Source organism: Sander lucioperca, chromosome 22 (assembly GCF_008315115.2).
Source record: "Sander lucioperca isolate FBNREF2018 chromosome 22, SLUC_FBN_1.2, whole genome shotgun sequence".
NCBI lineage: Eukaryota > Metazoa > Chordata > Actinopteri > Perciformes > Percidae > Sander > Sander lucioperca.
Window position 1 is genome coordinate 10856142 of NC_050194.1, and position 13834 is coordinate 10869975.

The window sequence follows — 13834 nt, forward strand, 5'->3', positions numbered from 1 at the left end:
TTCATTCATTCATTCAGTGTATTCATTCATTCAGTGTATAGATAAGTTTAACTGCTAAGTATGGACCATATGTGCAGATTGGTCTCGCCTTGCTCCAAATCACCATTATTCCACCAATGATGTCCCTTACAGGTTTTCAATTGGTCTACAAAAGGCCTTTGGTGAAGGTCAGAAACTCTGCCATCCCTTCCTCAGTTTGGGGCCCTGGCTGGGTGACTGGGTAATCAGTAAATCTGATTATCTATGGTATCATGAACCTCATAGGCTTTCTGGTAAAAAGTTCCTCTCTCTCTCTCTCTCTTTATCTGGATATCTAACTGGGTAGCGCACGCTAGCGCTGATAGGACAGAAAATCAACTGAATTCAAATAAAATTCAACTAAGCCTGAAGTGGAGCGAGAAGACCTGATCTATTGACAGAGATTTATCAAACAACCTTACCGTGATTACACCCATGTGTGCTGGTACCCAAATTAAACCCACCTCACACTGTGCCTTGTGAATTCTGTTTGTTTGATAAATCTCTGTAAATATATCAGGTCTGGACTCCTATGTGACCATACTTTGTCGCTCCTTATATACCACTAAAGATTTCTGGCAGAAAGCAGGCGGCGCATGATGATTGGATAGGTGGTGTGCAGTTTGGATGGTGGGTGTCTGATGGTGGTGTGCAGTTTGGGTTGGGTTTTTAATGAAATAGCTCTCCATACATGAGAACATAGTCCCTAATGCACACACATAAGGGTAATGTGCACATTTGTTGGCATGCAAAAAAAAGCACCTCTGAGCTACAAAGCACAGATTGTCATTGGATGGATTCACAACCACTGAGAAATGGCTTTGACGTCACAAGTTTTATTCACAGTTTTATGATTTTTGCAGGAATGTCCGATCCAACTACTAAATGTGATACACCTTATTTTTCACAAGCTACTGAACTCTGAGCAGCCGGGGAATGACTGTAACAGCACTGTAGCGGAACTTGCTACCTATATATAGCATAGTTGTGACATCACAACCGTACGGAAGTCCTGACAGCTCGTGTAAGGCATAGTTTCTGAATACGGACTGTGTGCATTTCTCTGTAGATTGATAGTTTTGATACTTTCAAAGTATTTATATAGCACCTTGACCTGCCTTATAATGAAAAAAGATATGGAAATCTCACTTTTTACAATATGGGACCTTTAAAGCTGTAATGCGTAGTTTATGTCGCCCCCATGAGGAATTATAAGTAATGACAACAAAACTGTCAACGCGTTCACATGATACAAGCCTTACGTGACTGTGCATCGCCCCCACGCCCCTTCACACAGTTGCTTGTACCCAAGGAGGACACGGAGAATTAAAAAAACATGATGGACTCTTCAGAAGAGGTAATTATCTTCACTCGAGTTTCTGCGCGGGAAAGTCACCGGATGCCACAATGTTCTTAACATAGCCATACTGAGAGATACAGAGATAGTTGTGTAGAGCTGATAGTCTTAATTAGCTGTGTATCAACTCATTTGGCAACGGCTTGAATGTAACGGACGTTCATTAATGTCAAAAAGTTACGCACTAAAGCTTTAACCGGCAATTTCCACAGGATGCGTAATGGCTGCGGATCCGCTCCGGAACGTCGGCGGAGTCATTAGGTTTCCATTAAAGTCAATGTGTGTATTTCCACTGACTGCAGAACGGCTGCGTTCCGACTGCGTCCCAGCTCCGGCAGTCCGCAGCCCTCCGGAGCAGATACGCAGAGCTTCTATTTTTGCCGGACGCCGGAGAGCTCCGCAGCACTTCAGCACAGGGCAGATAGTGCGGGACAGGAAGTCGAGCACAGAAACCAAATAAAAATCCGGTTAATTTTCAAAATAAAATACACCGTGCTCACGGCGGATCATATTTCCCTGCACTACACCTTGAAAACAGAGCACGGAGTTGTTTCCCCTCTAGGGCCTACTCCTCTGGATGGAAACAAACTGTTGTTGGTTTTGTGGTCCTATTCTACGTGAATTCGCGAGATATTGTGGGTCCTCATGACTACAGCTGTCAGTCATGGCCGCAGCCGTGCCGCAACAAATCCGGACTTAGTGGGTATAGAAGGACGGCGGAGCACGCAGTCGTTCCGCAGCGGAGCCGGTCCGCAGGCGTTCCGGAGTTGGTGGAAATCCGGAGTAAGTTATCATAGTAAGTTTATATATGGCGTTGAATTACTCACTGAATTAAGTGCCGACAGCTCTTGATGAAGGTGTAACTTTGACTTCAGCTGCTGAAAGTGACTGGTGGAGACAAATTTAGTGCTAAGTGCTCGTGCTTTGATACCAGCATATCAATGTGTGCACATGAACAATGTTAAGTGATGCGTGCAAGAGAGAGAGAGGCAGCGAGGGTGTCAGTGAGCGAACGAAGGCTCTTATTTACTTTAACATTTATGGTAAGTTATTTTAATAGTTCTCCCACACATTGCACGGCGCTGCACATAATCTCTCTGGACTTGTGTCGTATGTTTCCAGTTTGATCACAGACAGCGTGCCCCTGCGCCCTCTGACATCCTGTCACATTTATGTGTTCAACTCATTTTTTTAGGGGATGTTTATGGCCCATGATATGATTTAAACCACAAAGAGGATACAGGTGAAATCTTACACTGTGATTTGAGAATAATATTACTTTCAACAAGCCTCTGAAACAACATTTATACAATGGTGACATACTAAAACATCTCCCCTGAAACACATACAAAATAAATGAGATATTGTTTGTGCAAAGTTGACTTCTTATATGGCAGAGTAAAGCTAATGAAGTGTCCAAAATATGAAGGGATCTTCCCCCCTGGATCATGAATATGCTCAATTAGTTTCATGGTAATTTGCCCATTAGATATTTCTTGTGTACAATTTATGCCGAAAGTTGGCACTAAAGGAAACATTAGGGAGTCACCAAAATCCCTATGAATTTACACAGAAGGCAGTATAACAAAAATGTTTTTAATAATATAAGGACATGAAGAGTATGATTATAGAAAAACAGAAATAGCAATGCCTAGGAGCAGGCTCTGTTACTACACATAGCCCCTGTACGCACAAGTATAAATTAAGATCAGTGAAATAGGTCAAATTGGGTCATCGTCACTTGCACTCACATTCAGGGCAAAGCTTCTTGGTTTAGGTACATTCAGACTGTTCAGACATGAATAATGTGGGAAAGAAAAGTGGAAGTCCAGATGGGGGTCTCAACCTGGTCATGCTAATCTCTCACAGTTTAACTGACAAACTGTTATCTGACCATAGCCATTTATTTACACTACACTGCCTTCAAGGCCTTCAGCCAACAAGGCGGTTTGTATTATCTGCTCAGAAGCATCCTGCATGTGTGTTTCAGCACACATACCAAACAATAACTGATATGGGACTCCGAGCTGCAGCCGCCATGCGAACAGTAATCCTGGTTAGACATGCAGCTGCACGGGTTCAATTCACTCAGCTTCATCACAACATCACACAGTCAGCTCTGATGCACCACATATACTCACTCTAACCACTTTCTCCTGGTTGAGTTGATTAACCTTCTATGACTGCTTTCATTTTCACTATTGGGTAAATAAAGCCAAATGTGACTTAATTATACTTAACCTATACCTTAGTTTCTACGTATGCAACTCAATAATTGGATTCCCTTATTGTCCTTTAAGGCACTTCATCTCTCAATGTTCACTGGTAAGTGCATTTACAGGGATTTTTGCTACATCTGTAATCTTCCATATCATCGCACATGCTTGGCCTATATATTTTGCACAATTTGCAACTTTTTTAGTCACCTGATCATACTTTATAGGGGGTTAATCTCCAGTGGTATCACTATATAGCCTAACTTGAACATCATTTTTTTATATATTGTATGTGTTTGTAGGACGTAGATCCTGATAGGTCTATCCTATCCTCCATATGGAAGGCTGCCAGTCAGATATCTTATCAATTTCCACCAGTTTAGAGGCTTCAGACGGCACAACGAGATAGTGAGAGCAACTACAAAGCCTTACAGCAAGACATCAAACAGATGGGAAAGGTGCAAGCATGATACAATTGCTGTTTTTTGAGGGGGTTACCATGGCTTCAGCGTTTCTACACGTTTCTGTGCAGGAGACTCCTTCTCACTGTATTTATGAGAAATGGTCGCTTAATGTTTTAAATCATGACAACCGACAAAAAAAATCCTGGTTCTACCTCCATCTCCGCACATCCGTGTCTCCTGACTCACACACACACACACACACACACACACACACACACACACACACACACACACACACACACACACACACACACACACATCCATGCCGTCCATCCATCCCTGCACACAAGCTGAAGAGAGGAAACCAATGTGGGGACAGAACAAAAACAGCCTTACCGTGATTATCTTCATCCATATTGACTGTAGCTGTGGCAGGACAGTCCGGCGGGAAGGTGTATCCGGCTGAAACCTCGCGGAAAATGTATTTCGAGTGTTTTTAACGGGATCCTTCTTTGCTTTCCCCGCTGAAAGACAGTCGAAGCCGGGTGTGTTGACACACAGATGAAGAGTATTGGACTGCTGAGAAGATATGTCAGCGGCGAAATTAATATAAAAAGAGAGATAGAAATAAGAAGCAGTATGGGCGTAAATTAAAGGGGGGTCCTTAATTGTTGAAGGGATATTTCAGAGATGTCTGACCGCGATGTGAAACAGCGGCGGCGCTTCTCCCTCTCTGCTCCATCCTCAGCTGCTCCGTCTGCATTCACACTGCAACCACGGCGACGTCATCAAGCCCCGCCCCTGCTAATAACACCCCCACACTATAGACACACACACACACACACACACACACACACACACACACACACACACACACACACACACTAAATGAAGATCAATTCAATATATTAAATTAAAAAATACTGTAACCTGCGTATGCTTACATTTGTAATTGTAGAATATAAATTATTCCCAGAAAAACAAACAACCAGGGCCAGTGGGGGAAGAAATAGCCTAGCAATATCAAACTGTATTAAAGCTGCAGCTATTTTTTATTAATGAACGTCCGTTACATTCAAGCCATTGCCAAATTAGTTTATACAAAGCTAATTAAGCCTATCAGCTCAACACAACTCTCTGTGTATTTCAGTATGGCTATGTTTACAAAATGGTGTAGTCCAGCAACCACTTGCAGAAGCTCCAGTGATGCATTTCACGTCACAGTTGAGAAAGGACAACAGCAGCGTTCAGCTTTGGAGACGTAGAGGACATAGAAATTACAAGATATTTACCTCCTCTGAAGAGTCCATCATGTTTTGTTTTTTCAATCCTCCATGTCCTACTTCATTTGACGGGTTAAACACGGGGAGGAGAGGTGGGGGCTGTGCGCGATCACTAAAGACTTGGTAATGTGGATGCGGCGACAGTGTTGTTGTCATTACTTAGAACTCCTCATGGGGGCGACAGAAACTACGCACTATAGCTTGAAGTAAAAATGTAAAAGTATTAGCAGCAAAAAGTAGCCTACTTAAAGTGATGGTTCGGAGTAATTTTACCCTAGGCTGCTTTGCACCTTGACCTCGAGCCAAACAATCCCCCCATAAGCTTTTTTCCCTTGTTATAATATTGGTCAAGTTAACGTTATCAGCTGGTTAGCTTAGTGCAGGCGCTAATGGATCCACGTTTGTATCTCGTAAATTACCCCACTAATAATGCCCGGAATGATACCAAACTTCTACAGTAGTTCAACTAGTTTCTGTACTTATAAAACGAGGCATTAGGAAGTTTGTAACTACACCATTGGTATGTAGTAGTAGTAGTATGTAAGTACTGCGCGATAGCGCCGATAGCGCCAATAGCGCGGTAGCAGCCGAGAGGAGTATCCATCAGGCAAGTGTTATTTAAATATACTTCTGGTGTAGTTACAAATCCTAATGCCTCGTTTTATAAGTACAGAAACTATTTGTACTACTGTAGAAGTTTGGTATCGTTCTGGGCATTATTAGTGGGGTAATTTACGAGATACAAACGTGGATCCATTAGCGCCTGCACTAAGCTAACCAGCTGATAACGCTAACTCGACTAACGTTATAACAAGGGAAAAAAAGCTTATGGGGGGTTGTTTGGCTCGAGGTCAATGTGCAAAGCAGCCTAGGGTGAAATTACTCCGAACCATCACTTTAAAGTAGGCTACTCACTAGAGACCATGTTGCATGAGATTACACCAGCCACAATGCCAAATTGGGCCAGGGGCTTAAAGTGGGTGAGCCACTGGCCCCTTCCCTTCTTCCAACCCCGCTACTTCTGGCAACCTTGCCCAGACCACACCCATCTTCAAACTTCAGAGAGGCAAAGCCAAGTCAAGAAGTAGCTCCATCTGCAGTTTACAGCCTCTCTACAAAACATTTAGTTACTCTTTAAGGTCAAAGGACAGGCTCCTTGAGTTCAGCCAGGGGTTAAACTCCTTAATCAATAATGTGAAGGTAAACTGAGAAGAACATGAAACATGTCAGGGGTCCCTTTGGTTTGATTGCAGATCAGATTTAACAGTTTGACCTCTTAAAGTTACTTAGTTCTTTACATTGTGTTACTTTGTTTAACATTATTGATTTACACTGAAGTAGTTCTAATTTTATGATTTGCTTAATTTATGATCCAAACATTCTGTGGACTGCTTCAAAGAGCCTTCCTAAAAGCATCTCTTAAAAAAAAACTATGCTTGTCTGATTCTGATTTCATACCATTGCCCCACTTTCCATATTAGTGATGCAGGCATGAGGACACCTTTGAAGGCCAAAGAAAAAAAACAGCTTGGATACTTCCTGTCCCTGCCCATGTGAGCTCATGCCTCACTAGCTGAGGCTTTTCCAGGAAAGATCCCAGCCACACCAGCAGTGATGTACTGCAGGGACGAATATGAAGGCAGGACCCAGCATGTGGTCCAGAGTTCAGGAAGGGAGTTGTGCTGAGGACCCATTGTGCAGCACTACAGGCGGACAATGGAAGAAAGTAACAGAAAGGGAAGTGATGTAATTGGCCTGTCCTCCTCCACCCTTACTATATTATGAAATCTGATCTGACCTGTGTCTCTTCACTACTAATGGTAAAATCTAGTCAAGTCAAGTCAACTTTATTGTCAGTTCTACTGTATGTGCCAGACATACAGAGCAATTGAAAATATGCTTCTCTCCGACCCACGGTGCAATAAGGACACGCACAACAAGTATAATACAAAAGATAAGAAATGTATACAAATGAAGCTAAAAAAAGATAAGTAATATATAAAATTAAAAAGATAAGTAATATGTACAAATAAGATAAAGAAATATAAGTAATATATACAATTAAAAAGAGATAAGTAATATTTAATCAATTCTGAATAGTGCAAATGTTTTTTACTATTTCCGTTGTAATGCTACTTGATACTTCCACTCCACAACAATTCAGAGGAAAATATTGTACTTTTTACTCCACTGAGTACAATTTGAAAAAACTTTATCCAGTTAATTTAGAGCACAATATATGCTAAATAAAATAATAAAGATGTTTAAATGATAATTCCTTCCTTCCATCCTAGGACCTTCCTTAGTTGATATTATACCTAATTGGTGCACATTTTCAAGTTATTCAATTTAGAAATCTGGGGTCCTGGGCATATTTTGCCCACTTGGTAATCCAGCTTTCAGTGTTTTTGTAAAAAAAAAAAAAAAAAAAAAAAAAAAAGGTCTTTGGTTTGCTTCTAACATCTCGACCATAATAATGTTAGCAGAACATACATTAAAGGGTTGAACTTGAAATGTATTAATTTCCCGTTTGGTTTGTTACTGTCCTCTCTGTGAAGCACAATATTTTTATTTCCTGGCTAATGTAGTGTCCTGTTTCTGTGTTTATTCAATTGAAAAGTTTGGCAAGTTGTACACACACACAGAGAAGAGATAGCATCACTACTCATCCATACCTTAGCCAACTTTTTTCACTTTTTACAGCACAGTATTCATTCGTTGGTTTTGGCTGATTGTTGCTGTAAAATTATACAGTGAGAGTTTGTTGGATTTTTCTTTTGTTAATGCAAAGCTTGAACTGTTATGCAACAAGTATGGGAACTGGTACACTACGTCCACCCTTACTTTCCCTTCAGTGGTACAAATCTCAGTGCGTTTCCTCTCCTGCTTGAGCAGCACAGCCCCTCTGACATAACTGATGTGCAAATCCATTGTTTCACACACCAGGAATGGCCTCAGTGTTACTGGAATGAGTAAAGTACAAACAGACTAACATGAACACACATTTCAAATCAGTGCAAATTGGTTTATGATACAGTATAAAACACGTACATCTCATAATTAAAGTGTAGGACTGTTATTAGAGCTATCTTGCTTGATTGTCTTGTTGTGTTGATGCTTATACTGTATTCTAAATTTTCTATGCTTTGTTCTCATGTTCATGCTTATATTTTTTATATTTTGTCTTTCAATGTAAAGCACTTTGAGTTTACGAGTAATGAAAGGTGCTTTATAAATAAAATGCCAAATGGACGTCTTTGATTAAAACAAGAGAAGAGTCAGCATGATTTAATCACCTTGAAGTATTGATTACTTCGGCCTCAAAAAGAGCATGAGTCTTATGATCTGATCATGTTACTGATACAAAAGCTGTTCTATCCAGGGTCATAAAGATGACTTTACTTTCAAGCATTTCCTTGAAAATGTCCCTGGATTAATGTTCTGTTCCAAAAACTATCCTCTCTTTCTTAAAATAGAAAATGAATGGTCTCTCCCCCCCCTCAAAAGCTTTAGGCATAAACAAATACTGGTTCCATATTGTTGGTTGTTATTACTTTCATTTGCGGCATGTTCCCATGAATTCCTGCTCACACCCCCTCAAAGGCCTGCCTGCAGCCAGGAACAAAGTAGGTTTCATGTTTACTGAGAAACTTCATGATTGGACACATGATGTCTTCATCACCATCTCTCTTTTCCTCTAATATTTCTGCCGGGTATATCTTGCTGAAATGCGCACTAAAAGTAAAGTGTGAGAGAAGTAAAGGCCATCAGTTTTGGGAATAATCCTTTGTTAAGTGCAGATGTCCGAAGCAGGACAGGAAGTTTCCATTTCCAGTTCCAGTGGAACCATAAAAGGGTGGAGTCCAGCAAGAGCTCTCTCCATGCTACAATTTAATTAGTTTCCTCTAATCAATGAAACACTAGAGTTAATCATTTATCTGCAGTTCAAATAGCGCACAGTGTTTAGTGGGATTAGGAACATTTGGAAATAAAGCATTTGTCTTCCAAATGGACCAAGACATATTTCAGCAAATATAATAAGAGCAGAAGATGCAAGAGTCAGCCTCTGCTTGGCTCATCCTCTTTGATTAATTTCTGACCCATAAACTTGGCCTCAGTCTGACAATCTTTTTTGCCTGCATTAGTTATATTTATCCCCCCCCCATTTACAAGCTAGCAAAAAAAAAAAAAAAAAACTTTGGATGGATGCACTCCAAAATTTCCCTGGAAGCTGGTTCCTACAAGGCAGCGTATGTCAGCCATATTAAAACATCTCGTGCAGAGCCCGGGAGTGCATGGACGGACCTTGAGCCCTGGTGAGTGGTCATGGATGACCGTGTGCATGTGCTGCAGTCTGATTACAGCTCAAGCAGACATATACACATTATGTATGCATGCATGTGAGAACTATAGGGTTAGGCTGTCAGTTGGCGGATATGTCTTTGTTGAGAAAAACCAAGCGGATAACTGGGTGAAGATATGGTTTTACTCATTTATACAGAGACTTTCTGCACAGAAACCTGATTCAGTTTACCATGCCTTATCACAGTTTTATATTGTTTAAAGGGGCGGTATTTGATATTCAGAACCGTAATATAGCAGCAAACAAATATTTACAAGCCTTTTTTTCCCAGTATTTTCAGACAATTATGATGTATTTGGAACAATTTTTTTGTTGGAGGGGTATGTTTATGATTCCACTGCAAGTCACCAAATGTAGACAATATTATACTAAATCATGGTTAGATTGTCAGTTGCCTCCATAGACCAGAATGCAGTGCAGCCACAAGACATGTAAAGTATGCAAAGACTCACTTCATCTTTCATGCTAGCGGCTAAATGCTAACGGCAACATGCTCACATGCTCAAAATGACAGTTTTTAAGATGCTGATGTTTAGCGTGTTAGCATGCTCACATTTGTTAATCGGCACTAAACACAAAGTAGAGCTGAGGCTAATGGGAATATCCAAAGTATTGGTAAAGATGTGTATTTTTTGAATCTGTGGAGTCTCACTTTATCTTCACTGGGGGAAAACATTTTGTTGTTATTATCACACTTAACATTATACTCCACAGCAAGAGCACACAACAAGCTCTATTCTCTGGAGGTTGTCAACAGGTTTTCTGGGAAGTATGGGAGACCACAAACATTGAGGGAAAGTAGGTGCACCAAAAAAGTAAATTACAATTCATCAAAACTGGATTCTCAAAGAACAAAAACAACCATTTATTCTACAAAGACACACAGTGGACGGTTTCTGCACAGTACCTATTTACTCAGTGAGGCTTTTTTCCCCCTGTCCTCTAAACAGGCGCATCCAAAATTTCGTGCCCTGAACTTTTATCACACTCATCAAGGAAGTGACCCTGTGGAACCGGATTCATCCAGTGCATCTCTTGGCTGCAGTTGTTCGGCGGCAACATTGTAAGCAAGTAGCCTGCTTCTTGACCCATACTGTTATAATGAGGTAGATGTTGAGCTGCACAGCTTCAGAGCTTCAGTATTAGAGTCAGATTTATTTTGATTGAGACACGCTGATTATTGAAAGTCTACTCAGCCCTCCGCTGTCTGTTTGGCAAGTAGTGAAATACATAGACATCTTCAAGTTAAACCAATAAAATAACATGCTGCATTTAGCAATTAGGCTGAGTCAGCTCCACTAGATTTATCACCACTCGTGTGTTACTAAGGAGAGTCTACTACCAGTAATGATGGTGTTCAAATTCAGGGTTCTTTTGAAAACATAATGGTTATTGTTGTTGGTAACAAATCCTGAAAGCTGGGACTCCAGAGGATAGTTCATTTGAGTTTTTGTGCCAGATGAGTTTCTGAGGAATTCCTGAATCCTGTGAAAACCATCTGCAACAGTCCCACACACATTCCTGCTAATACAAACACACAAGTAATGTCACACACTTCCTTTCTCACAATGGTAGAGAGAGTGAAGCAGGCCATGTCTGTAAAGAACGGAAGAGAAACTGGAGAAAGAGAAACACACACACACACACACACACACACACACACACACACACACACACACACACACACACACACACACGCACACAGAAAATAAGAGGGAGGACAAAGGAAACACATGGGACATCTTTCCAACTGGGAGCATGTCTCACCTCACAGCTCTGATAGATCTGATTGAATCTGATTGCAGAAGTGACCCATGGCTGATTGTCATCAGAAAAAAGAATAGCTTTGTGAATAGATGGGACTGGACACAAGTAATCACACAGAAGTCCTCATTTTTCACCTGATGACTAAAGCTCTGCGTATGCTGCATGTCACTGCTCATGCAGAGCGAGGACTCCTTCAAAAGTTTATTTTTAGAAAGCTTTAACATCTGCTGCCACTGGCTAATAAACAAGCTGCACATAGCTGCCTGGAATCAATCTGAAGCAAACTGCAGTTGGATTCCAGTTCCATAAAATTTATTTCAGACCAATGCATTTGCTCAACCTCCCTGAAAGCAGAACAGTAACTATTCTCATAGAAATATGAAGCCATTTTTTCTCAATTCCAGTCCATTCTCCTAGTTTGTCAATTGGCATCTGCTAGCAGCTAGATGCTTTTGGTTTGGTGCAGCAACATGTAAATGTTTGCATCAATCCGTTTGATAGAAAACAACTGCTTCATATTTCTGTCAGAATAGGTAGGCCTACTGTAAATTTGGACGCATATCAATGAATGTACACAGTATCTGTGAATTAACAGTGTGAACTAATCACATTAAGTCATAGTGACTTGATACTTTGTTAATGGTGGGCAACAGAAGTTCATCATACATCCTGCATTAAATCATTATGAGTCATGCATTAGTTAAACATTACTTAAATATATGATTTGCACCCTTATTAAAGTCTTACCAATTTAGCCACTAAAGACTATTTTTGTGCATTTATGAGCGTATATGTGTATAAGTGGGTGAGTTTGAAAAGCCTTCATGGGTGGCAAAATGTTTTCCGTCTGTGCAACTGTGACATTAAAAAAAAAGTCATGAAACTCTATTATCAGATTTGCAGTGCCCTTATCAGACTCGCCTCCACAGATACATTTTCTGAAAATCTATCAGATGTCATAGTTCGAGCTGCTGAATGATTCATAGCGACTCTAATTATATATAGGTTCTTATAACTGCAGCATTACACTGATCATCATCGCAGCAGCATAAATGCCAAAGCCTCTGGTTCAGCCATCTGCTTTATTCGCTTAGTTGAGCTGAAATGATAAAATCCAGGGAATAACTTGTAGATACTCTCATCCTTTAGCTTTCACTTGTACACATTATGCATCAGGCATCCCGTGGACTTGGCCGTGAGTGCTACCATTACAGAACACATTCTGGCATTTAAGTGTTGATTGCCTGCAGACAGTCAATCTGACTCCTATGCAAATGAGAGCACCATGACAGGGGTCATTAAATCTTGGTGATTATTTAGAGAGCTAATGGTGGAACATAATGATCCGATCAAATGACTCTTCCAACTGCAGTTTGAAGGGAGATGAAAGCAGGAGGAGAGCTGAGTGCGACAGTGCACAGTAAAAAGCCTCACCAACAAAGTTCTCTTTAACAGCAGTTCTGACCTGTTGTTGATACCTCTAATGCAAAGCTCTTTTACGAACTCATTCCCAAGCCTGTTTGCACTCTTTGTGCTAAGCTACCCAGGTACTAGTTCCAGCTACATATTTACTTGTTACTGTAACAGAGCTCCAAAAAGGCCAAATCAAACTACAGTTTGTTGCACTGGTAAAAAAAACAAAACTGCTAAATTAATTAATCAGTCAGTAGAACAGCCTGAAAAAATGACAAATGCCAAACAGACTTATTGCACTGAAAGGAGGAACTAGTTAAAATGTGATACTACAGCAGTGATTTGTTGGACAAATACAGTAGATGGATTTGCTGCTAGTTTGGATACAACCAGTCTAATATGAGCAACATTTTTTGAAAAGCCCATACTAAAGACATACTAAATTCTAAATGATGTGTTCTTCTTTTCTGGAGATGTATGAATACTGCTTGAAAGCAGCTTTCCCATTTAATGTCTTTTCTCAGTTTGACATCCTGATGTCGCACAGTGTGACTCCACTGTGTTTTACAGCCTCCCTGGTGTACCGGCGACAGGCCTGTTTATCCTCCATTAATCTCTCCTCTGCTTTTACCCTCCATTTAATGGTGACGTTTATCCTATTAATGTGTTGTTTGCTGGGAAAATCCCCCAATAACATAATCCAGAGTCAAGGTTACAGGGCAATGTGTGTGTGTGTGTGTGTGTGTGTGTGTGTGTGTGTGTGTGTCAGAATCAGAAGATGTATTGTCATTGTGCAAACTAAACAATGACATTTTTAGCAGCAGTTCACCCAGTAACATAAATCTAAATCTAAAAAGACAAGAAATAAATAGTAAAACAACAATAATAAATAGAAAGAAATATACACACTAAAAGTACTAGTTACTAGCTGGTGTGTGTGTGTGTGTGTGTGTGTGTGTGTGTGTGTGTGTGTGTGTGTGTGTGTGCGCGTGTGTCTGTTAGGTGTTGGCATT

The 13834-nt window shown here is 40.6% G+C and overlaps 1 protein-coding gene across 1 annotated transcript in view; it reads right to left on the minus strand.

The window, feature by feature from the left end:
- LOC116044233 (cytohesin-3) overlaps nt 1-4760 on the minus strand; it is a 37960-nt gene extending 33200 nt beyond the window's left edge. The window contains exon 1 of the mRNA XM_031291263.2: nt 4392-4760. Coding sequence (XP_031147123.1) covers nt 4392-4410 — 19 coding nt within the window. The 5' untranslated portion in view covers nt 4411-4760. The remainder of the gene's footprint in view (nt 1-4391) is intronic.
- Between the last annotated feature and the right edge of the window lie 9074 nt (nt 4761-13834).